Source organism: Terrapene carolina, unplaced genomic scaffold (assembly GCF_002925995.2).
Source record: "Terrapene carolina triunguis isolate 2854851 unplaced genomic scaffold, T_m_triunguis-2.0 Scaffold93, whole genome shotgun sequence".
Taxonomy (NCBI): domain Eukaryota; kingdom Metazoa; phylum Chordata; order Testudines; family Emydidae; genus Terrapene; species Terrapene triunguis.
In genome coordinates, this window is record NW_020664444.1 from 32014186 (window position 1) to 32041801 (window position 27616).

General features: G+C 45.9%; 1 protein-coding gene across 1 annotated transcript in view; it reads left to right on the forward strand.

The window, feature by feature from the left end:
* The window catches only part of AXIN1 (axin 1), a 175573-nt gene that overhangs the window by 67388 nt on the left and 80569 nt on the right, over positions 1 to 27616 (forward strand). The window contains exon 2 of the mRNA XM_029911285.1: positions 13874 to 14014. Coding sequence (XP_029767145.1) covers positions 13874 to 14014 — 141 coding nt within the window. The remainder of the gene's footprint in view (positions 1 to 13873; positions 14015 to 27616) is intronic.

The window sequence follows — 27616 nt, forward strand, 5'->3', positions numbered from 1 at the left end:
CAAACAGACTGAAGTATTGGTGTTTCACAAACATAAGACTGCGTCATTAGTGTTTTGATGTGGAAAAGGCAATTATGTGTTGAAAATCTTTAGCACAGGGCTTGAAACATTTACTAGTCAGAAGGTTTAACCATCTAGCCAGAGGCTGATATGAAAGGCTGAGATTCAGGGTAGATTGCAAGGATTCTAACTCGTGTGTTGTTCGTAGACCCTGCTCAGGGGTTCTATCTTTTATATTAATCTCTATCGAGTAGGTGACAGCAAATATGAACTTCTCTCTTCTATCCTTTGACCATTAAAAGGGAGAAGGAACTTTATTCTCCCATGCTCTCCTGGTTGTTGTGAAGGGAAGAGGGGTGTCTGAGCTATTTTGCCTGGGCCTCTGCCTCCCGTCTGCTGAAAGTGAAGGGGACAGGAAAGGTTTCTGTTACTTTGCACCTTTGCCAGTTCCCATTTTTGGAGTGTCCATCCCTATTGCTTGCTCCAGTGCCTGATTCTGCTGCTCCTCAGCGCTTTCCAAGACAGTGGCCGCCGCATGAAGCTGGTTGTTTTTCTTGATAGTTTCACAGCTGCCTAGAGAGGATTCTCAAGTATAGCCATGAAACTGGCTAGAGGCTAGTCAGTTTCCCTTCTGGTTCTAGGGTAAATTATGAGCAGCATTAGAGGCTGCAGTCGCTTGCAGGCTTGGGTAGACAGTACTGCATTGGTCCACAGATGGAACGTTATCTTTGCAGCCTAATGTTGGGAAACGTCCTCTTTAAAATTAAAGCTTAAATTCTGCAGAAATTGGTAGCTTAGAGGCCCCTCGTCTTCAGGGAAAATTTCTGACTTGCCTATGGCAAGTGAGTTGTTTCAAACCTTGGTTAGAAATAAGAGGTGTTATAAACTCAAGCAAAGAGGATAAACAGGTATTTCATGTCGGCTAATAGAGCTCTTGAGTAGCATTGCAGCAAGGAGCTGTGAAATCTGGTTGTGCTGTGTCACCTGTTTGGAAAATATTGTCTTTATTTTGCTGCCTTCTCTCACCACCAAAGTCCTCCTGTGTTAGGCATATTAGGTTCTTTGCAATTAGAGCATCATTGTCTGTGTAGAAACAGGGTGTTCAGGTGAAGGTGGCATACACCAGCCCTTCAGGATCTCCATCCCTGGACTGCCTTTCAGGGTGTTGCCTGCCAATGCTAGAGGAGACTAGCCTCTGAAATGCAGCCAGCCTTACCAGCATGTTCCAGAATGTATTTGGCTGCCTCTGTGTTTACAAACACTTCTTGCTGGGATACAGAAAATGTAAATATTTCCAAAGTTCCCTACTTGGTAGATCATTTGGGGCTAGAAGAAATTCTTTTCCAAATCGTGTTCTCTTTTTTTATTAAAAGCAATAGCAGTGTGTTTGGCAGAAATCAGCAGAGGCCCAGGAGAGGCCCAGAACTTAGTAGCAGGGCATTCTGCAAGTCAGCACCGAGATGCACTGACAGAGCTATGTGCGGCCAGGACTGGAATAGCAGAGGATGTGATTGCAGTGCTTCGGTGAAAGTGAATTGGCAGAGGTCCTACAACTAAATATCAAGTGGTAGAGGTGTTGGGAAGTCCTGGATAGCTCTGAGTAATCAGGATTCTATGGCCATGTCTACACCGGAAAATTATGTTGACCTAAGTTACGTCAGCAATACAGCTGCTGCAGTTAGTACATTGCTTGTGCATGTGCACACTTTGTTCCTTGTGCCAGCGATGCGTGTCTCCCCAGGAGCGCTTGTATCGATGCAGTGTGCAGCATATCCCACTGTACAACTTGCCATCATCCAGGGCAGGGTGTTTTGGGAAGTTTTTACAATGCTTGATGGGGCCAAAACAAGTCACGCAGGGGTGACTGGGAGCATGGGGTCAGCGTCCCATAATGCAGTGTTATGCATCCTATAATATCTTGTGCCTTCTTTTCAAAATCCCCACAAACCTGGGCGTCCCTCCTCGCATGGCATGTGCACAGCTCTGCACTATTGTCATGAGTGTTGCAAGCACAGGGTGCATGACCCTGCAGAATTTGCAGAGCTGCAAGAGGAGCAGATGGGAACATGACGATTCCTTGGAGGCTAGATTGCTGTGGGACATTGTAAGAAGCAATTAAGAATTGTTGGTGATATTCATGGAGCAGTTGCAGATGGTGGAGTGCTGTTCTGGGCCCGAGAAACAAGCACTGACTGGTGGGATCATGTTGTCATGCAGGTTTGGGATGATGAGCAGTGGCTGCAGAACTTTTGGATGCCCAAGGCCATGTTCCTGGATCTGTAGTGCCAAACTCACTCCAGTCCTCCAGTACAGAGACACCAAAATAAGATCCACACTGACAGTGGAGAAGTGAGTGGCAATTGCACTGTGGAAACTTGCAACTCCAGATAGCTACCGGTCAGTCAGGAATCAATTTGGAGTTGGGAAATTCACCGCAGGGGCAGGGCCATTAATCGCCTCCTAGTGCAGGACATGGTGGATGGATTTGCAGCAGTGGAGTTCCTGAACAGCGGTGGAGTGATAGATGACACGCGTATCCCTATTTTAGCACCAGCACACCTTGCCACAGAATACAACAGGAAGGGCTATGTTTCTGTAGTGGATCACCAGGGACGTTTTACTGACATCAGTGTGGGCTGGTCAGGGAAGGTGCACGATGCACACATCTTTAAGAACACAGGACTGTTCAGAAAGCTGCAAGCAGGGAGTTTCTTTCCTAACCAATGGATTACCATTGGTGATATTGAAATGCTAATAGTGATCCTGGGAGACCCAGCCTACCCCTTACTCCTGTGGCTCATGAAGTCGTACACAGGCCATCTCAACAGCACCAAGGTTCGCTTCAACTACAGGCTCATCAGATGAATGTGCCGTTGGTCATTTGAAGAGTTTCTGGCACTGTTTGTTTACAAGATTGGACCTCAGTGAGAAAAATATCCCAATGGTTATAGCTGCCTGCTGTGTCCTGTATAATATCTGTGACACAGAGGGGGAGAAGTTTCTGCCAGGGTGGAGGTGGAGTGACTGTCTGCTAAATTTGAACAGCCAGATATCAGGGATGTAAGAAGAGCTCAACGCACAGCTATATGGCTCAGGGAGTCTTTGAAAGATCCTTTAAATAGCAAGTCAGAGTAGTGTGTGGTGGTGTAGTGTGCTCTACCTGGCCTTGCTCTTTTGCAACCTGGTATAAATCTTGTTGTGTTCGCACTGTATGCAGGAATATAACATTGTCATTGCACCTATAAATATTGTCCATGAATGGTGTTATGGGTTCTGTGAAAAAGTGAAACGGCAGGTAATTGGTGGGTGTCAGACCAGCTCAGCACCAGACAGCACATGTTGTCAACTAATAAAGGTGAATTTTGTTCCAATAAACAGAATCTTATTCTTAAACATGAACCAGGCAATTAAAAAAAAAAATGAAAACTTCCTATGTTCTGTTCCCTTAATTTATTAAGGAGAAAGAACATTCCATTTCAGGTACACGTACGCCCACTGTGGCTTTCATGGGTCATTGTATGCTGAGAAGCTGTGATTGTCTTTAATGTCCCCCCTGGGTGGAGCGGTTAGGGAGGTGCACCGACCCCTGAGGCCATGTGGAATGTTGAGGGGGTGTAGGGAGGTTCCAATACTGAGTTCTCTATGGGCTGCAGAGGAAGACCAGGCTGGGATTGTTGAACCTGCAGGTCTGCCAGAGTCTGCAGCATCTCTCTTTGCTCTCTGAGAAGCGCAAGCATTTCCTGCTGCTGCTGCACATCCCTCTCCTTTTCCTGCGCTTTTCTCCTCTCCGCGCTATCCTCCTCCATGCTGTGTGTAGGGGGGATCCTCCAGGCCCTGGGCTCATTCTCTGATGCAGCACAGGCTTGCAGGATCTCCTGGAACATGTCCTCCCGAGTCCTCTTCTTTCTCCTCCTTATCTGGCTGAGGCGTTCTGTGGGTGTGGCGGGGGAGGCCCTGAAGGCCACAATGGCAGCAGCTGCAGATACATCACACACAGGTACCACTGTCAGTGTATTCACAACAGAAATCAAAACTTAAGATACTGAACTCACTCCCCTTGCTCCCCAAAACTTGTAAGTACTACAGTCTCACTTCTGCTTGGCATTGATAGAGCACGCGCCAGTCACATACCAGCTGTGGTATGACCCTCGAGGAGGGTTGGGGAATGAAGGGGAACTAGCTTGCTGGCATGATTCTAGTAGTATAGGCCAATGGCACTGAGTACTGGCAGTGTCCAGAACAGTGGTGATTTTAGCTGATATCTCACCCCTGAGGGTAACAGAGGCAGAGAGAGCACAGCTGCTGCTGGCATCCCGATGCTGCCTGGTCCCGTATGCTTCTAGTCTGCATACTGCAGTGGTGCCTGCTGAAGAAATCGCTGAGTGGCATGGGGAAGTGTCCTTCTGAGGCAGAAGAAATCAGGCAGCCCTCCCCAGAAACCTTTGGCAGAGGATTGCTGAGTACCTCCATGAAAGTGTCATCGAGATCTCTATGGAGGATTCACGGGACATCCCAGTGCACATAAACAAATTGCTCCACGTAGCCCCCTCTGCCTCGCTCTAACGGGGAATGAAAAGCAGACAGCAACTCTGCCTCTCTTGGTTGTTCCACTGCCTCTTCGAGCACAAGTAAAACAGAGTAAATCAGCGGGTGTTCCAGCCCTGTAATTTCAAAGAAAACACTTAACAGAGGTTCCTTCCCCTGCACCAGGCTCACCCGTGCTGGACTGTGGGGACTGCCTGGACTGCGGTGGAGTCAAAAACATGTCCTGGTTTGCTGTGCAGCTGGATCCCTTGGTTGCCTGCCCCCCATACTCCTCCTCCTCGCTGTTCACAACAGAGGCCTGTGACTTGGAAATATCCACAGAGCTCTTGTGGGGGCAGGGGGCAGTCTTCACTGAGGATGGACGTGGAGCTCTTTGTAAAAGCAGCAGATCTGTGGCTCAGCACCGTATCGATCGTTGGTCTCCTTGGCCTACTGCTTCACCTGCCGCAGATTTCACATGGCACTGCTGCAGATCCCTGTCATAGTCCTCCTCCTGCATCCCCTGAGCAATCTGTTCATAGGTGTCTATATTTCTACGGCTGGATCGGACCTGTGCCTGCGCAGCCTCTTCACTCTACAGACCCAGGAGATCCACCACTTCCCGTGTACTCCACGCAGGAGCATGTCTGCAGCGTGTAGCCGGCATGGTCAGCTGAGCAGTTACATTCAATAATGGAGAGCTGCTAGGTGCACTCACCAAGCCGGCCAATCAGGAAAAGGAATTTCAAAAATTTGCAGGCTTTAAAGGGGAGGGGCAGCTTCCTGTCTACCTGACCGCTGGGCAACGGAGTTCTCAACAGTGACCAGAGTGGTCAGTGTGGGACAGCTCCTGGAGGCCAGTAACAGTCAGCGTAAGTAATGCAGTGTCTACACTATCGCTGCACCGACCTAACTATGCCGACCATGACTCAATGCTGCTTGGGGAGGTAGCGTTATTAAGTCAGCGTAGTGGGGCACTTACGTCTCCAGAAGCCAAATTTAAGTGAAGACACATCCACAGCTAGGTCAATGTAAGCTGCCTTGCATCAACCTGACCATGTAGTGTAGACCAGGGCTTAGCCACTCACATTTAAGCTACAAAGTTTAGCAAAACTGAAGTTGTGAGAGCATTGTACACTTAGTTTGCACTATTCTTGTCTCTATTCTAGGAGTGGAAAATAAGTGATATTTGGAGAGTGGAGAATGGCTACAGGAACACACAAATATTTTTCTTCTCTGTGAATAATACTGTCATATAAGCAAATGCATTTGATAATATCAAGGTCCTGCATTGGTTGCCTAGAGTATGAGAGGTCTCTCTTGTGATCATCTTAATCCAAAGAAATAAATTTTCTGTCTAGTTCAGTTTAATATTTAGAAGTAGAATATGCATTTAATCAAAGTGAGGGTGAGTGCTGCCCTAGGGAGATGCTTACTGATTTCCCAAGATATCTTTGTCACATGCAAATATTCTCTGAACGTCAACAGTTGAGGAGGGGAGAGACTTGATCCAGGTGTCACAATAGCCACTCCAGCAATCTCCCAAAGCAGAGACATTCTGCCAAAACTGACTGCCTTCTACGTCTCAAGTGTGTGCCTAGGGGAGGGGTGGGCAAACTTTTTGGCCCTAGGGCCACATCTGGGTGGGGAAATTGCATGCAGGCTTATGAATGTAGGGCTTGGGCAGAAGGTTGGGGTGCAGGAGGGAGTGCGGAGTGTGGAAGGGGGTGCGGTGTACAGGAGGGGGCTCAGGGCAAGGGATTGGGGTGCAGGGAAGAATGTGGGAGGGGGCTCGGCAGGGGGTTCGGGTGCAGGAGGGATGCAGGGTACGGCAGGCATGCGGGGTGCGGGCTCCAGCCCAGCACCACTTACCGTGAGCAGCTGCGCGCAGCGGGGCTAAGGCGGGCTCCCTGCCTGCCCTGGCCCTGCGCTGCACCTCTCCTGGAAGCGGCCAGCACCACGTCCCTGCAGCCCCAGCAGGAGAGGGGAGCAGAGGGCTCCGTGCGCTGCCCTCGCCTGCGGGTACCTCCCCTGAAGCTCCCATTGGCTGCGGTTCCCCATTCCTGGCCAATGAGAGATGCGGGGGGTGGTGCCTGCAGGCGAGGGCAGCGCATGGAGCCCTCTGCCCCCTCCACCCTCAGGGGCCGCAGGGATGTGGTGCCAGCCACTTCAGGGAGCAGTGCAGGACCCGCGGGGTGACGGGGGTGGCAATCCTGTGGGCCAGATCTAAAACCCTGATGGGCTGGATCCGGCCCACGAGCCATAGATTGCCCACCCCTGGCCTAGAGCATATGGGCCAGAAGCATCCCCATTGCTGAGTCCTCCCACCTTCGTTCTTGCCATGTCATCACAGCTTGGTTTAAGGATGGTTTTCTCTGCCCTGCTTTGCAATGTTTGGTTCATTGGATCTTTAATCCTGTTTTAATTGTTCTGTATGTGACTGTGACTTTTTGAAATTGAACAGTGGAGAGATTGAGGTTTAAGTGTTTGGTATGTCCTTGTGAAATTCTTGCGGTGTTTTCCTTGTGCTGTGGATATAAAAATGTAATTTCAGAAATCAAGAGGAACTTTTTGTTTGTTTATCCTCTTCCTTCACTCTCCTGTCAGAGTTTGCATGTGGTGCATAGGTGTCTTTAACAGAAATTTAAAACCAGCATAGGTGAGTTTGTATTCCTTAGGTAGCTGTATCTCCTTGACTGAGAAGAGGATCAGTTCCTCATTGTTAGACTGCATGATTTTTTGTTTTTTTTATTAGTATCTGTTGCAAGTGTTCTTCAGAGGCACAGCGTGAACCGTTCAGCCAGTGATACGGTCCAGCTGAAGAGAGTTGTCAGGGCAGGAGAACATTTAGAGAAGGATGGAGTGCAGATGGATTCCTCAAAAGTAACGTCACCTGTTATGATTGCTTTGAAATCCTATACTCTTTACTTATGCTTACCCAGAGTTTACATTCACATTTGAGTATTAGAGGCCAGAGCTAAGCTGTAAGTAATCCCTCCTGTATACATGCTTAAGTGCATAATTTTAACTAAACATAACAGTTGGGACTAACCCCTTTCCTGTATTCTCAATGGAAAGTTCACAGCCGTGTACATTTTAATAGGAGAGTGCTTATCTTCTTCAGTCCTCTGGAACTGAGAGGAATCAAAGGCACCCATCCTTTTGGAATTCCTTCCGCCATCTCAAATGAATACCCAAAGAATTCCTCTTAACAGTGTTCTGCAGTGCTGCAGAGGTGGGGACTGCCTTATGTCTTTCTATATCAACACCAAGCAGTTCTTTAATTTTACTTTTCTTTGGGTGCTCTACAGGAAGAGGAGGAAGGAAGAGTGGTGCTGGTTCTCTCCTTGCCCAGCACACGGACACGTCTACTTTCAAATAATGGGGCTCCATGGGCCATGAGAGAAGTGTTAGGAATTTTTTTTCTTTTGACTTTCACATCAACTCTGTCACTAAGAGAGGGAGCTGAGAGTTTGTATCAAGCGAATGAATGAATGCAGTGATTGATGTATCTCTCCATGGCAGACTGGAACTGTCCCTTCTGCAGCCTGCAGCCATGGCTTCCTTGCTCAGCTAGAGGGGTTGCTAGGAGCATGGAGAGAGACTGAGTGGCACTCCCTGTCCTTATTGGCTCTGCGGTTGGTACATTGAACTGGATCCCAAATTCCTGCAATACTGCTAGTGTGCTGGATGGAAAACCCACATTAATGTTAAGTGTTGTTATTGGTCCAGCAACCCTCTTCTGCCAGTCTCCTGCTCCTCCTGCTTTTTGCGTCCTCTCTCCTTAAAAGTTTTTATTCTCTTTTCTGCCTCCTTATACCTTCTCCTCCACGCAGAAACCTGCTTGTGCTCTTGCTCCTGCAGGTAATGCTCTCCTAGCAGCCGCCATGGGATGAAATGATGCCTCTAAGTCACTGCAGGAGTGATATCTCAAGCTGAACCTCTGCTGTTTCTGGGGTCGCAGGGAGAATGGGAGCTGAAGGAAAGAGAGATAACTTCTCTCTTTCCCATTACTCTTCCCCAAGTAGTGGTGGCAGAGAATTATTCCTGTGTTACTTCCACACGATGCCTACCCAGCCATATCAGAGTGTGTCATGATGAAACTGCAGAATTTTGCTGAGTTGCTTTTCCCGAGGACGTCCTCTGTGCAGGAACAGCAGGATAGCTGCGATCCTTCCCCTATAGAGGAATTGTGTGAGCCTGTATGGGGAGCGTGGGGTTCCTACAACAAATTCAGCCCCTGCCAGTTGCAAGGAATGGACAAAATTGAGCATTTTAACTATAAAAATAACTTAAGGGCTTTGTTTCTCTCTTGCAGACTAGTATGTGGCAAATATTGCATTATCAGTAGGATTAATCTGGGAGGTTTTTTCTTTTCCTTCTCTTCGGCCCATTTTACATGATCAGCTGATGTGAAAGAGGAATTGATTAGTCAAATTGTCTTTTATAAGTCATACTGTCTGTAGTAGTCCTTAAATGCATTATAAATTGCTGCGCTATATTTAAATGTATTGCTGGAAAAATCTAGTGGTGGCCAGGAGAGTACCTGGCAAACAGTCCACTAAAAGGTGGTGGTACATTTTAATTGGGTTACCCAAAAAAGCATCCATCTCTTTGCCGTCGGGGAAGGCCTGACCTATCCATCATTCTCACCCCGATGTAAGAAGTTATATCTGCCTCCATAGTGCCAACTGTCATATCAAACTTGACAGGAGGATTATACTTTGTGGTGTTTCTTTACTATTCAAAACTGACCATTATTCAGGGGGCAAAAATGGAAAATGTGAGTTGTGACATTGTGACTTGCTATGCCTTGCTGTTTAGGACAAACTTGTTCAAATTATTTCCTTGCCCTAGAAACCTGTTCTGAGACCTAATGGAATATAGAACTAAGGTTCTGCCAGCGCACATTTAAACTGACAACCAGAAAATTTGCTTGCTAGGAAAAGAACAAGCTGGCTTGCCATCTCAAGGTAGGGCTTAGCGTGAGAGTACTCATACCTGTGGATTGCCAGACTGCCCCAGATCCTGGAGAGGACTCACAGGACTCTCTCTACATAAAATAGCTTACTGAGAACTGAAAAACTTTGGATACTCTATACCAGCCTTAAAAATTCTGCACAGCCTACTTGCTTGAGAAGGGCTGTTTTTTGACAGATGAGGGAAATATTAGTTTTTTGTTATCATAGTAACAGATAAATTGATCTTTATCAAGAATTCTTAAAACTACAATACTCACCTGGGAAAGTGAGGAAACAGATTGACAGAGCGAGACGGGTACCCTGACGTCACCTACTACAGGACAAGTATCAGAGGGGTAGCCGTGTTAGTCTGTATCCACAAAAACAACAAGGAGTCCGGTGGAACCTCGTGGGTAAAAAACCCACTTATTCAGATGCATTGACAGGCCCACAAGGAAAATAACAGAACACCACTGGCTATCACGTACATCCCCCAGCTAAAACCTCTCCAGCACATCATCAACGATCTACAACCTATCCTGGAAAACGATCCCTCACTCTCACAGACCTTGGGAGGCAGGCCAGTCCTCGCTTACAGACAGCCCCCCAACCTGAAGCAAATGCTCACCAGCAACTACAGACCACACCACTGAAACACTAACCCAGGAACCAATCCCTGTAACAAACCCTGTTGCCTACTCTGTCCCGATATCTACTCTAGCAACACCATCAGAGGACCCAACCACATCAGCCACACCATCAGGGGCTCATTCACCTGCACATCTACTAATGTGATATATGCCATGATGTGCCAGCAATGCCCCTCTGCCACGTACATTGGCCAAACCGGACAGTCTCTACGTAAAAGAATAAATGGACACACATCAGACATCAGGAATGATAACATACAAAAGCCAGTAGGAGAACACTTCAATCTCTCTGGACGTTCAATAACAGATTTAAAAATAGCCATCCTTCAACAAAAAAACCACTTCTAAAACAGACTTCAAAGAGAAACTGCAGAGCTACAATTCATTTGCAAACTTAACACCATTAATTTGGGCTTGAATAGGGACTGGGAGTGGCTGGCTCACTACAAAAACAATTTCCCCCCCTCTTGGTGTTGATACCTCCTCATCAATTATTGGGAGTGGACCACATCCGCCCTGACTGAATTGGCCTTGTCAACACTGGTTCTCTACTTGTAAGGTAACTCCCTTCTCTTCATGTGCCAGTATATTTATGCCTGTATCTGCAATTTTCACTCCGTGCATCTGAAGAAGTGGGGGTTTTACCCATGAAAACTTATGCCCAAATAAATCTGTTAGTCTTTAAGGTGCTACCGGACTCCTCGTTGTTTTTGTAGATAAGTAGATCTTGTGTCTTGGCTGCTAAATTTGCATGACAGTTTGTTACTAATTCCAGAATAGTCCTCGAATTCATGCAGCGCCATCACTCTGTTTTAGTTGCCTGTAAATAGAATGGTCTTTTTTAAACAATACATTACCACTTGAAATGGAAGCTTTCTAGTTCTGAGATGTATAAACAATCTGAGATGCCATGTTTAGATGTATGTTATAGACCAGTGCACAGTTTATCTGTCAAATACCATTGCTTTCAGCATATATGTCAGCAGTAAAAGAGAAAATACAGGTTATACTAGTTATACCCTACTCTGTAGAAAACTCAAGAGAGTTTAGTAAACTGGGATGCTGAAACAAAACATATGTCATAGGAGAAGAAAACTGTATGAAATCCCTCTCAATACAGTACTTCGTGTTTCTTGGTGCTATTTTGTGTGTAGAACCAGGCACACGATCATATAGTCATGGATTTTGGGGGGGGACCACCTGTATGGGAGGCGCACACAACCCCTGGCAGGGGCAAGATTAGGGGGAGTTGCAGGGAGTCCCTGCAATAGAGGGGAATGGAAGGGTGGCCTACAGGAAATTGGAGGGATGGTGATGCAAGGAGCCCCTGGAGAGTACAGTGGGCTCGACCGACACAAGCTATGCATGTGCGACCTCTGTAGGTGCAGTTCAGATTTTCCAGTTTTGGCTACACCAGTGATACTCAGACCTCAGTGGTTCAGGAGCCAAATTAGCAACCAATATTACCTGAAAGAGCCATGGTAGTGTGAATTCATTGTTTCATTTACTATAGTGCTATTCATACTTAAACAGCATGACAGGAAATACTGAGTTTATATATATTTTCATATTCCTTCGCACAGCAAAGAAGTTAATAACAGTGCAAGTTGGTAACATAATTGGTTAATAACATAGTAAAAGCATCCTGATTGGTTAATAACTTTGGTTGTTAATTAAATGACACGGGGATTTAATATCATGTGCTGCAAGGAGCCACAGCAGACTCATTAAAGAGATACTCGCAGCTCACGAGCTGCAGTCTGGCTCATTGGGCTACACTTTTGAAAATAAGGGCACTTGTTTGGGTGCCTAAATATGTATGTAGGAGCCTATGGTTAATGACAAATGCCCTGTGAAGCCCAATCTTGGGCAGAGGCCTGGTCTGTTACATCTACACCTGACAGACTTCAGTATGTCTGTGAGACGTTGGCAGCACCTGTCTTGTCATGCTAATGAACTGAGCAGAGGTGCAACACAGATGATTTTAATGCACACTGTTGGTACTGAAGTGTTAGTTGCCTAGTGCCCATTGTCCCCTCACCAGGCGGGCAGAGCTGCCTTTCTCTTTTTTGCCTTAGTGCTCCATGCTGTCAGTGCTAGTCACATGTGACCATGACTCCAAACTGCTGGCATGTCTGTGGAGATCAAAGTGTGACTCCAGCATTAGCGAATGTTGTCGGAGGGAGCTGCATGGAATTCTTCCTCTCAGATAGAAGGAAAGAACCACACAGGGCATGTCTATGCAGCTGCTGGGAGCGAATCATGCTAGCACGCTCAAAAGAGCCATGTGGACGTTCCAGCTCGGGCTGGAGCTCAGGTTCTGAAGTTTAGGAAGGGGAGTGGGCTTCAGAGCTTGAGCTCCAGCCCAAGCCCAAATATCAAAGCAACTCTACGCAGTTATTTTTAGTGTGCTACCGTGAGCCCCACTAACACAAGTCTGTTGACCCAGGCTGCGAGACCTGCTCCCGGCAGTTGTGTAGACATACCCACACAGTGTGGAACATCACTGGAGAAAGGGCCAAATCCATGTTCATGCCTAGGTCCAATGGAACTGGCCTGTGGGACTAAATGGAAAGGGGATGTACTAGACATTCAGAGGGGTATGGATGGGAATGCTACACCTCCTCCACCCAATGTGCGGGTGACCCAGAGATCTAGTGAGGATGCTAAAGGTTCTGTGGCACATTATTAGAGTAGGTTTTTGCCCTTGTGTGCCTCCAAAGATTTCTGTGTAGGCTGGCTGTTGCCATCTACCCTGCGAATGGCTGCCCATCAGTGTTGTTCTCTGTAGATGGGACACAGTCTAAGGCCTGGTCCACACTACCCCCCCACTTCGGACTAAGGTATGCAAATTCAGCTACGTTAATAATGTAGCTGAATTCGAAGTACCTTAGTCCGAACTTACCGCGGGTCCAGACGCTGCAGGCAGGCTCCCCCGTCGATGCCGCGTACGCCTCTCGCTGAGCTGGAGTACCGGCGTCGACGGCGAGCACTTCCGGGATCGATTTATCGCGTCTAGACAAGACACGATAAATCGATCCCAGAACATCGATTGCCTGCCGTCGGACCCGGAGGTAAGTGTAGACGTACCCTAAGGTCTTGTCTACACTGGCACTTTACAGTGCTGCAACTTTCTCACTCAGGGGGGTGAAAAAACACCCCCCTGAGCGCTGCAAGTTTCAGCGCTGTAAAGTGCCAGTGTAGCCAATCCACCAGTGCTGGTAGCTATTCCCCTCATGGAGGTGGTTTTTTTAGAGCTATGCTGCAACTACACAAGCCAAGACAGCGCTTTAACATTGCCAGTGAAGACGTGCCCTTAGAAGTTCCTGTTGTTGGTGAAAGAGGGCAATGAAAGAGGGGATGAAAGAGGCAATATACAATATTGCATTAAATATGACTCTTCTTTCATTTACCTGCTGTGCCGCATGGTTACAGTCAAGCTCTTGTGATACGTAGCCCTACATCCAGTCTAGCCTAGAGCTGTACAGTGAAGTGTTGTAGTATCGTCTGATTATACCATCATAATGTCTGTGCCTGTTCCTTGTTTCTACTTATTAACCTATGTTCTTTGCAGCTCACCTCTCATTGCTATCTCTGCCGCCATTACTACAAGATCCTTTATTGTATTTAATATGAAGAAAACCTATAAAATAGCTGCAGATTCTTGCTGGTTCAGACTGCGGGAGTAGCAGAAATTAAGATTGTCATCTGAATTGTACTGTATTTTATTTTTTTCAGGCATGGGCCATGGAGAGAGCCAGTTAACCCTTACTATGTCAACACAGGGTATGCTCTGGCACCAGCCACCAGTGCGAATGACAGTGAGCAGCAGAGCATGTCTAGTGATGCAGACACCATGTCGCTGACAGACAGCAGTGTGTAAGTAACTTACCTGGGCAGGGGACTGAGCATGACATGGAGTAAAGGGGACATTGTGTATCTATTTCCTGGCCGCTGGAATTGACTGCAGATTTAATTTCTCAGATTCCAGGCTGTGGCTTTGGCTATGTAAAGAGGTCAGTGCCCTAGATGTTGGGATGAATCATTCTGGGGAGGAATATCTAACTGTTAAGTAGCTGACATGGGATATACCAGACATGTGACCAATCTAGCTCCATTGCATTCCTGTTACGGTTTCCTTTTTAGATGTATTGCTTTGTTGTTACCTGTGAGACATGGACTATTCTGGTCTGATGGACTGGGAATGTTTGTAATCTAAACCAAATAATGACCAGCAGGTGTTTCTGGTTTTAACAGCCAGCGACTGCAGGTGGGTTTGCGAAGTAAAAACAGAGATTAGCTTCTGGTAAGCTGCTCCCCTCATAGACTGAATCAAACAGGCTTCCAGCTACACTGTTTGCCAATTGTTTTATCTTCTGAAGGTTCCCAGGTTTATCGAAAACACAATCCTTTTAGACATCTGATTACCAAGATAATGGCACCGGAGTGTCACCCAGAGATCACTTTGTTGGAGTACAATTCAGGGAACTTCTTGGGCTTTTTGCCTGAAGCTTGGAGGGAATTCATTTATCTGTAATCATACCTTCCATGTTTAATTACACTCATTTACATTTTGGCTCTCGAGAGGGAGGAAGGATCATGCAAAAGCGGTTAGGGTACTAGCCTGGGACATGGGAAATCTGGGTTCCAGTCCCTGTTCCACCACAGACCTCCTGGGCAAGTCGCTTAGCTGCTCTGTGCCTCAGTTTCCCCATCTGTAAAATGGGGGTGATAGCCCTGCCCTCCCCCCCCGGAGGGTTGGGAGGATAGATACATTAAAGATTGTGAAGTGCTCATGTAGATACATAGCTGATACTTACTCCACACCCAGGCCATTTGAGTGATACTGGGTCATATTTATTCATGTGTTCTCATTCCAGTCACCAAAGTGTCAGTAGAAAATGACATTGTGTTACATGTTTCAGAGTCACAGCCGTGTTAGTCTGTATCCACAAAAAGAACAGGAGTACTTGTGGCACCTTAGAGACTAACAAATTTATTTGAGCATAAGCTTTCGTGGGCTACAGCCCACTTCATCGGATGCATAGAATGGAACATATAGTGAGGATATATATATACTGTACATACAAAGAACATGAAAAGGTAGGAGTTCCCCTACCAACTCTAAGAGGTTAGTTAATTAAGATGAGCTATTGTCAGCAGGAGAAAAAAAACTTTTGTAGTGATAATCAAGATAGCCCATTTAAGACAGTTTGACAAGAAGGTGTGAGGATACTTCTAGGTCACCGCAGAACTGTATCATGTTCGTGGGTTTGGAGGGGCAAAAGGAGAGGATATTCACACGCTGGATATTTCAAGAGCCTTACTTTTTATACTGATAAAACTAAGCTTTTCAGACTTTTGTTAACAAAACTGTGTAGTGTAGATGAGGCCTTAGAGAAAAGCATGTTAACAAGGGCTAAAAGTGTGTGGCAAATTGCAAATAAATCCTCTACTTTCAGATACACTTCTTAAATTGAGTGAAGTAGGGTAAGAGAGAGTAAGGAAGAGGGGGGATTAGAGATGAGTGGGTTTGTTGTCTGGTGCACTAGAAGAGGAATGTAATACAAAGGAATTCTGAAGTCCCTAACCCCCAATAAGGAAAACCTCTACCTTTCTTCTCTCCTAATAAGGAAAGTAAAAAAATCTTGTTCTAATAAAATGTGCTGAGTCTCCAACAGGAAACAATGGCTTTAAAAGCTGTGATTTGGCATACTGTGCAAAGGGAGGAGAGGGTAGAGCAGCCAGAATACTGGTTTAAGTTTTTGAAGTATCCTTTTCCATAAATGGCTTCTGGGATTCTGTCAATGGGAAAGTGTCTCCTGAATTGCTAGAGAGAAAAAATCTGAATAAACATGATGACTGAGAATACATAGATAAAGCTACAGACCATGCAAAACAACATGTGAGTGTAGGTTACAAAAGAGAACTGGTTGTACAGTAACAGACCGGGGGAAGGAACATTGGGCATGTGCAAGCTGTCATTCCAATCCATCATTCGAATGAAATGGAGGGACCCTGAAAGGTGTCTGTTGCAACAATCTTCTTACCAAATGCCTGACACTGTTCAGAGGATGGGTGGAAGGTGGTGAATTGGAGGACTGAGACCTTTATGTCTTATGAAAGCTGCTTTGGTGAGTGGAATGTCAGACAGATATCAGTATGGCCAAGTCAGCTCAAGGAGACGAAGCGTTCAACTTTACATTAATTCCAGATGACTAAGACTGAATGAAAGCTGAGTGGCGAGGTAACTTGGGTCCTAGTGTTGAGTGTAATCTTTCAGTACACAAAACAGAGAGGAGAAATGCACAAATAAAGAGAATTCCAGGCTGGGAAACATGAGTGTTTCTTCACTAGCGTCGGCTCAGTGGACAAATCTGCATGGACGGCCTAAGGGACTGGGAGCAAATAGATGTGCATTCTTACAGGACTGACCGCTTGAGCAGTCCAATCATAACTGTGGGATCTCATGACAGTGACTGAAAGGAAACCTGTATCTAAGCAAGTGCCTCCACATGCAGGTGTCTGATGCACGGACTGCCTGAAGGGTCAATTTCTGGCAAGGAGAATGAGTTAGCCTTCCAGTCCATTGTGGGGAGGACTGTACCTTGTGTCCCTGAGTTATATGTATAGATTTTAAGTCCAGACATTATGATCATTCTGTCTGACTTCCTGCATCCCACAGGCCAGAGAACTGCACCCAGCAGTTCCTGCATCAAGCCTGTCATTCACGGTTGAGCTAGAGCAGATTTTTTAGAAGAAGACATCCCATGTTGATTTAAAGTCTCCAGGTGAAGGAGAATCCACCATGTTCATAGGTAAAACTTGCAGGGCTCATTCCAATCCCCCGTTTTCCTCACTTGTAAAACCCCTGGAAGAAATTGTTCAAAACCACAGACTTCTATTTTCTGAGTGGTTAAAGTGAACTTGGAAACCATCAGTGTTTTAAAGAGCTTTCAATTTTTTTCTCCAAATGTGTATTACCATGCACTTGTTTATGTTAAATATCAATTGCCATTATATTACCTCATCACCTAGCTTCACCTCTGAGAGGAGATTCTCATTTAGCAGTGTCCATTCGGCCTGCCCTGTGCCTTCTCAGGTTGGAGACCAAGGCTATATAGGGATATTGAGGTGAACCACCCTCTGTTCCTTCTCAACTGCCACAGCCTGAGACAGAGCCGTAGCGTAGCCACCTTTGAGGAGGCCTCGGCTTTCTATTTTTCTATAGTTGTTAAGATCAGTTAGTATAGTTAGTTGTTAGTATAATTATAGTCACTTTTCTCCTCTCTCCCCACTCTGGGAGACTTACTTTTCCTGGCAGGGCATGCCTGGCTACCCAGGTTTCAAACTCTGCCTCTCCTGCCGAGCAGCTGTCCCTGTGAGCGATGGCCACTCTGTGTATCCGTTGGTTGGGAGAGTCTAACTCAGGGATTCTCAAACTGGGGGTCAGGACCCCTCAGGGGGTCGCGAGGTTATTACATGGGGGGTCGCGAGCTGTCAACCTCCACCCCAAATCCCGATTTGCCTCTAGCATTTATAATGGTGTTAAATGTATAAAAAAGTGTGTTTAATTTATTAGGGGAGGTCGCACTCAGAGCTTGCGATGTGAAAGGGGTCACCAGTAAAAAAAGTTTGAGAACCACTAGTCTAACTCCCGGCAGGATGTGGATGTGGTAAGTGGGAGGGGTAGACAGCACTGTGCTGTCCACCCCTTGGACAAAGACCAGAAAAGATGATCTCTTTGGACGAAAGTCCTCTTCATCAGAAACTCTGCAATATCAGGCGCTCATGGCCAAATACGATTTTACGAATGGTAACAGATTCACGGCCTTTATTGAACATCTGCTATAGGAGCATAGGGAGCAATTCCAGTCCATCACCTCTGAGTGCCAAGCCAGAACTGCTCTTCAAGGCTGTGGATGTTGTTGCCAGGTCCATTTCCATGGCGGTGGTTATGCGCAGGGCATCATGACTTCAACTTTTGGTTGAAGTACAGAACATTGTTGAGGACCTCCCTTTCGATGGTTGTAAGCTTTTCTTGCAGGTCACGGATGAGTTCTTGCACACTGAAGGATTCTAGGGCTACTTTACAATTCCTGGGCATAGCTACACCTATAAATAAGAAAATGTTTAGTAGGTCACAGACTGCCCAGAGATCACATCCTGCTCACTTTTCTGGATTCCATAGACACTCTGAAACCCCCCCCGCCCCCCCGGAAATACATAGATTTCAGAGAAAGAGGGCCACCCAGCTGCCCTTCACAAGCACAAGCATCTAGCCATCTTTGAAGCAAATTTTGATGGGTTGGTCAAGGGTTCAAATCCTCCCACACCCCTGGCTTTACAGCTGCACCCATTGGCCCACCTCCCCACCTTTGGAGACCACCTTTCCCATTTCCAACATGCTTGGAGGCAGATCACTACAGACAAGCGGGTCATATAGATCACAACATCGGGCTATACTATCAGTTTTATATCACTCCTTCCCTTCTACCCCCATTCCCTGTCCTTATTCAGGGACCCCTCTCACAAGCTTTCACTTAGACAAGAAGTGAACTCTCCTTTAGGAGCAATAGAATCGGTCCTTCCTCCTAATACCGGCATGAGGTTTTACTCCAAGTATTTCCTTGTGCCAGAAAAGAACAGAGGGTGGAAACTGATCTTAGATCTAAGACTTCTAAAAAAGTTTGTAAAGTCTCAGAAGTTCAGGATAGTGACTCTAGCAGACATAATTGCTTCACTGGAGAAAGAGGAATGGTTTTCGGCCCTTGATCTACAAGATGCCTATTTCCAATATAATGATACACCCATTGCACTGGAAATTCCTATGCTTCACTATAGGCCAGGATTATTTCCAGTTCCAATTGCTTCCCTTTGGCCTTTCCTCAGCCCCAAGGGTGTTCTCAAAGGTCCTGGCAGTAATGGCTGCTTATGTCTGACAAGAAGTGATCCTAGTCTTCCCGTACCTCAATGACTTGCTACTCAAGGGCAGCTCCTACATCTATCTGTTGGAGCTCAGAGCTGTCAGGAATGCTTGCCTTCATTTCCAGCCCCTCGTCAGGGGCAGATCAATCAGGGTCCTGACGGACAACGTATCCTGTATGTTCTAGATCAACAAGCAGGGAGAAGCAAGATCCCCCTCCCCGTGTGCCAAACCCAGGAAAATAGGGAACTGGTTCATAGTTCATAAGTTCAAAATTGCAACAGTCTGCTTCCAGATATTCAGAACACCACAACCAACGTCCTCAGCAGATACTTCTCACAGGACTACGAATGAAAGCTAGATGCTCAAGTTCTCCACAGCATATTCCAAAATGAGGACTGCCGGGGGTGAGGAGGTGTCTCTTGGCCACCTCCAGAAACAGGAAGTGCCCTTTTTTCTGCTCAAGAGCGGGTCTGGGTCACCACTCCTTGGGAGAGGCCTTTCTTCAATCTTGGAAGAAGGGTCTGTTCTGTATGTTTTCCCCAGTGCTGCTGGTAGTAAGGGTGATGAACAAAATCAGGCTGGTCAGGGCTGAATTATCCTTAGAGTGCCAATCTGGCTGAGAAAAGCTTGGTACCCATACCTGCTTCACCTGTGTGTCCAACCACTGCTCGAACTCCCGACTTCTTCTCTCCTCTCCCAGGATGCCTCAGGGCATGGTTCCGTGATGGTTCAAGGGGTTAGAATCCTCCTGCTCCACAGAAGTACAAAATGTATTCCTGAATAGTAGGAAGAGGTCAACCAGTACTACTTACCTGCCAAAATGGAAAAGATTCTTGTAGCCACTGCCAGAATCTGTGCCCCTTTCACACATCCTGGATTCCTTGTTGATCTGAAAAAAATGGGGTTATTGGTTAGTTTGATCTTGATCCATTTGGCTGCAATATCACCCTTTCATCCTCCAGAAGAAGGATTCTCCATTTTTCCTCTCCTGGTATCCTCTAGGTTTAAGGGTTTAGAGGATCTCGAACTCCAAAGTAGAGACCCTATCCCAACCTGGTACCTCAGGTTGATACTTAGTTACCTTATGAGACCTCCATTTGAACCTATGGCAACCTTTCCTCTGCTCCATTTATTTAAGACGACAGCCTCATTAGTAGCCATCATGTCAGCCCGTAGGGACGGGGAGATTGCAGCCTTGACGGCAAATTTCCCCCTTAACGGTATTCTTCAAGGACAAAGTGTCATTACGTCCACACCCTAAATTTGTGCTGAAGGTTCTGTGAGAGTTCCACCTTAACCAATCCATTCATCTACCTGGTTGTTCGTTGTTCCCCCCCCCCCCATCCCCCAAAGCTACATAGCTCTCTGCAGGAATCCTATTTTTATAGCCAGGATGTTAGAAGGGTGTTGGCTTTCTACTTAGATAGGACCAAGCGATTTTGAAAATCAACTAGACTTTTAATCTTCAGTATAGATCTAAGGGGTCTCCGATCTCTGCTCAGAGACTGTTGAGATGAATATCTGGATGTATTATATCATGTGTTATGATGCTGCACGGCGTTCATCCCCCCAAAGTGTGATAGCGCATTCAACCGGATCAAAAGCCACATCTATGGCGTTAGTTAAGAATATGCCAGTATCTGAGATGTATAGGACCGCTACATGGGCCTCGGAACATACATTTTCAAAACATTACACTTTAATCCGTGCCGCCAAATCCGATGTAGCACTTGGTTCTGCAGTACTGTCTTCAGTTCTAGACTCAGTTCCAAAGCTCCCTTCTTCCTCTGGGGATGCTGCTTGGAAGTCACCTGAACTGGAGCAGCCAGAGGGACACTGCATGAAGAAGAAGAGGCAGTTACTCACTTTGTGCAGTAATTGTAGTTCTTCGAGATGTATGCCCTCATGGGTGCTGCACTACCCACCCTCCAGCCCCTCTGCATCTGACTGTTCTCTATCAGACTTTTGGGTGGAGAAATAACCTCAGAGTGGTTTGCCCACACACCACTATATATTCTTGGTGTCCAGCATGAGGAGGCATAGGGTGCATGTGCAGTCCAAACCAACATGGCTAACTGAAAATCTCTGATCAAGAGCTTGAGAGGTGCATGCATGCCTGAAGTGGAGTGTATAGGGACACACATCTCAAAGAACTGCAGTTACTGCACAGAGTAACACATTTGCAGTCCTCTTCCACATTGAAGTTTGCTGGCTTTCATATGGCAGAGTTTTGAATCAAGTGTCTGAGCTCAGATACACAAAGATTTTCATTGCCAAATTTGGCTCTGCCCTTTCTTAATATAGCAGTGATCAGTACTGGCTTACTCTGAATGCATCTGTCCAGGAATGGGATATGTCCTGAGTTCTCAACCTGGCAGTCACAAACAGGCCGCAACAACCTTCCCCTTCCCATATTGCTAAATGAGGGAGGAGGTCCTTTGGTGGTCCCACTATGGAAAAGATTGAGAGCCACTCTCTTAAGGGATAAGTTTGGTGCAAATCCTCCTCTCTTGATACCTCCATTTCCAACAGCACCTCATTTGGCTAAAGCACAATTGGAATTGCAGCTAACAAGGGATGTGAAGGGTAACAAGAAAGGTTTCTACAGGTATATTAGCAACAAGATGATCAGGGAAGGTGTGGGACCCCAATGGGGGAGGCAGCCTACTGACACATGATGTGGAAAAAGCTGAAGTACTCAATGCTTTTTTTGTCCTCAGTCTTCACAGACAAGGTCAGCTTCCAGACTGCTGCACTAGGCAGCACAGTATGAGGAGGAGGTGAGCAGCCCTCAGTGGTGAAAGAACAGGTTAAGGACTATTTAGAAAAGCTGGATATGCACAAGCCCCTGGGGCTGGATCTAATGCATCCGAGGGTAATGAGGGAGTTGGCTGATGTGATTGCAGAGCCATTGGCCATTATCTTTGAAAACTTGATTGGGGGAGGGTCCCGAGCGATTGGAAAAAAGCAAATATGGTATCCATCTTTAAAAAAGGGAAGAAGGAGAATCTGGGGAACTACAGACCGGTCAGCCTCATCTCAGTCCCTGGAAAAATCATGGAGCAGATCCTCAAGGAATCCATTTTGAAGCACTTGGAGGAGAGGAAGGTGATCAGGAACAGTCATCATGGATTCACCAAGGGCAAGTCATGCCTGACCAACCTGATTGCCTTCTATGATGAGATAACTGGCTCTGTGGATATGGGGAAAGCAGTGGACGTGATATATCTTGACTTTAGCAAAGCTTTTTTTACAGTCTCCCACAGTATTCTTGCCAGCAAGTTAAAAAAGTATGGATTGGATGAATGAACTATAAGGTGGATAGAAAGCTGGCTAGATTGTCAGGCTCAAAGGGTAGTAATCAACAGCTTGATGTCTAGTTGGCAGCCGGTATTGAGCAGAGTGCCCCAGGGGTCGGTCCTGGGGCCGGTTTTGTTCAATATCTTCATTGATGATCTGGATGATGGGATGGATTGCACCCTCAGGAAGTTCATGGATGACATTAAGTTGGGGGGAGAGGTAGATACACTGAAGGGTAGGGATAAGGTTTAGGGGGACCTAGACAAATTGGAGGATTGGGCCAAAAGAAATCTGAGGTTCAACAAGGACAAGTGCAGAATCCTGCACTTAGGATGGAAGAATCCCAAGCACTGCTACAGGCTGGGGACTGACTGACTAGGCAGCAGTTCTGCAGAAAAGGACCTGGGGATTACAGTGGCTGAGAAGCTGGATACGAATCAATAGTGTGCCCTTGTTGCCAAGAAGGCTAACGGCATATTGGACTGCATTAGTAGGAGCATTGCCAGCAGATCAAGGGAAGTGATTATTCCCCTCTATTTGGCATTGGTGAGGCCACATCTGGAGTATTGTGTCTAGTTTTGAGCCCCCCACTACAGAAAGGATATGGACAAATTGGAGAGAGTCCAGCGGAGGACATCAAAAATGATTAGGGGACTGGGACACATGGCTTATGAGGAAAGGTTGAGGGAACAGCTTATTTAGTCTGCAGAAGAGAAGAGTGAGGGGGGATTTGATAGCAACCTTCAACTACGTGAAGGGGGGTTCCAAAGAGGATGGAGCTAGGCTGTTCTCGGTGGTGGCAGATGACAGAACAAGAAGCAATGGTCTCAAGTTGCAGTGGGGGGGAGGTCTAGGTAGGATATTAGGAAAAACTATTTCACTAGGAGGGTGGTGAAGCACTGGAATGAGTTACCTAGGGAGGTGGTGGAATCTCCATCCTTAAAGGTTTTTAAGGCCTGGCTTCACAAAGTCCTGGCTGGGATGATTTAGTTGGTGTTGGCCCTGCTTTGAGCAGGGGGTTGGACTAGATGACCTCCTAAAGTCTCTTCCAACCCTAATCTGATTTGCACTATCTGCAAAGAGCAGGTGCCATATTGCTCCATCGTGCTCAGTGGAGAAGAGTGAGGGAAGAATTCTTGGCAGTATTCTCACCTCCTTATTGCTTCCATTTACTCTCTGGTAGTGTAGCGTTCCTACCGACTCTCACTGGTTTCCTACTTTCAGGATGCTTGTTTTAAAGCATATGTGTTTTATGTCCTTGACTATTTGCTCTTCAAGTTCTCTCTTAGCCCTTCTAATTTCTATTTTAGCTGCCACAATGTGTTCCATCTGCTGGATGGATTTTTTTTATATTTGAGTAATCTCTTCCCATTTAACCATCCTGTGTTTTCTTGACTTCCCATTCCCCTTTTCTTTCAGTGTATGCATCGCTTCTGTGACTGTTATGACATGCTAACGCTGAGTTTCAGGATTTTAATTGCTATCAAGACTTGGTCCTTGCTATATTCCATGTTAGTAACTGGTATAATTGCTATGGCTCATTTTAAATAAACTGACGTGACTACATGGATTTAAAATGTTTTCATTCAATTAGTGTTCTTCAAATTGGGCCGCATGCATTATTATCCCAAACACTGTGAACTACAGAGACAAAATTTTGACCTTTGGCTTACAAAATACTCAATATAGATTTAACATTTGTTTTTCATTATGTAGTTCCAAAGTCTTGCTGGCTATGGTTACCTTTTATATGAAATTCCTGAAGCTATATACCTTCTGAGTTTCAAATTCTGCTGAATTGCTAAAGAGCGCCAAAAATGAAACTCAACCAAAAGCAGCCTCTGAAAAAGGGGCTTCTGCTACTTGACTTCCATGTATGAGTACTTTGAATTCTGGCGTACCCTAAACAAAACTCTGCAGTGAAAAACTCAGTTGCTGATTGGGGAGATTTGTAGTGCACTGCAATTTATAGTATTAACCAATTGCTCTAATCGAGAAATCTAACATCTTATTGAAGGCAATAACTAAACTGGGTGTAATGCTTGGATAGAAATCTACACAGCACTGGATCCCAATGGAGAATGTATGCCTGGGATAATCCAAGAGAGCCCCAGAGTGCTAAAAACAAGCTCTTAGAAGTGTGCAGTCAGGGAGAACAACACCTAATGCAAGACAAAATCTTGAGTAGTGTCAGCCAGTTGTCCACAACTCAGTTGTAAGCTTTGATAGTCTAAGGAACAATCATGGAAGACCATTCCGGAAACCCCTGTGTATGCTTTCCCCTCACCGGCCGCACACACAATCCAATTATAGGAAACTGTCCAAAAGCAGTATCATTTTACTAGATTTAGCCTTCCGAGTTAAGTAGTAGTAGTATTACGGTGCTTTGAAATTTTTGCCCATGATCTCTTAGTACAAACCCCATCGCTGCTGACCATCTTTCAATAGGATGTAATTGCAGACTTTGTCAAATATTCTTGTGCTGTGCTGGGATGTGCTTACTGTATGTATAACACATACTTCTGCAGTCTTTTTGCTTCTTTTAGGGAGTTCCCTTTCAAGTGGCTGTAAATGCATTGCTCCCAAATGGATGCAGCACTGCTGATGGCTTTTTAGCTCACCTTTGTCATATGAATTCCTATGTCCTTCTAGGCAAAACAGCTTCAGACCTTTCTACTCAAAATTGCTTTTATAAGCAGACCAGAAGCGGTGTTGTTTTAGCTGTTTGATGTGGCGAGTAGGTGCAGAGGAGGCATCATGTAAAGATAATAGCTAGCAATAGACCTGGCAATAGGCAGAGGCCGTTGAAGTTAAGATTCTCCCCCATTGGCTTCTCTTGCGCTTGCCCCTTAAACTACTCTGACTTGCCTCAAAGCAGCATTTTGATATGGCCAGTATTGATCTGGGCAAGCTCCTAACCTGGTTATTGTGATAGCCTTGGTTTGGGCCTGTTTAATAAAGCCTTCACATGAAGAGTTTCACATCTTCCCTGAGAGCCTTTTCTCCTCTTCATAGAATCATAAACCACAACACAGGACCTCACCAGTTGATGTGGCCTCTGTTGTGCCTTTGCAGCAAATCCACAAGCTGCTGTGCAGTTGTCTGGCATGGTGTCTGCTTGTGTAACACAGAGGAGAGGACTGTTACATCTAAGAGCGTAAGAATGGCTATACTGGGTCAGACCAATGGTCCATCTAACTCAGTATCCTGTCTTCTGACAGTGGCCAGTACCAGATGCTTCAGAGGGAATGAACAGAACAGGCAATCATCAAGTGATCCATCCCCTGTCATCCAATCCCAGCTTCTGGCCTTCAGAAGTTTAGGGACGCCCAGAGTAAGGGGTTGCATCCCTCACCATTTTGGTTAATAGCCATCAATTGACCTGTTGTCCTTGAACTTACTAATTTTTTGGAACCCCACTATAGTTTTGGCCTTCACAACAATTTAATCCTGGCAACAGATTCCACAGGTTGGCTGTGCATTGCATGAAGAAGTACTTCCTCATGTTTGTTTTAAACCTGTTGCCTATTGATTTTATTGGGTGACCCCCTGGTTCCTGCATTATGTGAAGGGGTAAATAACATCCTTTTCAGGTTGTATCATCTGCAAGCTTTGACACCTCACTGTTTAGCCCTTTTTCCTGATCATTTATTAATATGTTGAACAGCACAGATCCCAGCACAGCTCCTTTTGGGACCCCAATATTTACCTCTCTTCGTTGTGACCTTTTAGTCCTACCCTTTATTTCCCTTCTTTTAACCAGTTACCGATCCATGAAAGGACCTTTCCTCTTATCCTGCTTACTTTGCTTAACAGCCTTTTGGTGAGGGACCTTGTCAAAGGCTTTCTGAATTCCAAATACACTATATCCACTGGGTCACGCTTGTCCACATGTTTGTTGACTGCCTCAAAGAATTCTAACAGATTGGTGAGGCATGATTTCCCTTTATAGAAGCTGTTGACTTTTCCTCAACATATAGTGTTCATCTGTGTGTCTGATAATTCTTTACTTTACTCTTGTTGCAGCCAATTTGCCCGGTACTGAAACAAGACTTACGGGCCTGTCACTGAGAGCCTTTTTAAAAAATTGGTGTTAGCTGCCTATCTGTCGTCTGGTACAGAGGCTGATTTAAGCAGTAGGTCACATACCAGTTAGCAGTTCTGCAGTTTCATGTTTGAGTTCCTTCAGAACTCTTGGGTGTATCCCATCGGGATCTAGCGACTTAATACTGTTTAATGTATCAATTTGTTCCAAAACCTCCTCTAATTACCTCAATCTAGGACAGTTCCTCAGATTTGTCACCTAAAAAGATTGGCTTATGTGTGAGAATCTCCTTCACAGCCTCTGCAGCGAAGACGGATGCAAAGAATTCATATAGCTTTTCCGCAATAGCCTTGTTCTTAGTATCAGAGGGGTAGCCGTGTTAGTCTGAATCTGTAAAAAGCAACAGAGGGTCCTGTGGCACCTTTAAGACTAACAGAAGTATTGGGAGCATAAGCTTTCGTGGGTAAGAACCTCACTTCTTCAGATGCAAGTAATGGAAATCTCCAGAGGCAGGTATAAATCAGTATGGAGATAACGAGGTTAGTTCAGTCAGGGAGGGTGAGGTGCTCTGCTAGCAGTTGAGGTGTGAACACCAAGGGAGGAGAAACTGCTTCTGTAGTTGGATAGCCATTCACAGTCTTTGTTTAATCCTGATCTGATGGTGTCAAATTTGTAAATGAACTGGAGCTCAGCAGTTTCTCTTTGGAGTCTGGTTCTGAAGTTTTTTTGCTGTAAGATGGCTACCTTTACATCTGCTATTGTGTGGCGAGGGAGGTTGAAGTGTTCTCCTACAGGTTTTTGTATATTGCCATTCCTGATATCTGACTTGTGTCCATTTATCCTCTTGCGTAGTGACTGTCCAGTTTGGCCAGTGTACATAGCAGAGGGGCATTGCTGGCACATGATGGCATATATAACATTGGTGGACGTGCAGGTGAATGAGCCGGTGATGTTGTAGCTGATCTGGTTAGGTCCTGTGATGGTGTTGCTGGTGTAGATATGTGGGCAGAGTTGGCATCGCGGTTTGTTGCATGGGTTGATTCCTGAGTTAGTTGTTATGGTGCGGTGCGTGGTTGCTGGTGAGAATATGCTTAAGGTTGGCGGGTTGTCTGTGGGCGAGCACTGGCCTGCCTCCCAAGGTCTGTGAAAGTGAGGGATCATTGTCCAGGATGGGTTGTAGATCACTGATGATGCGTTGGAGAGGTTT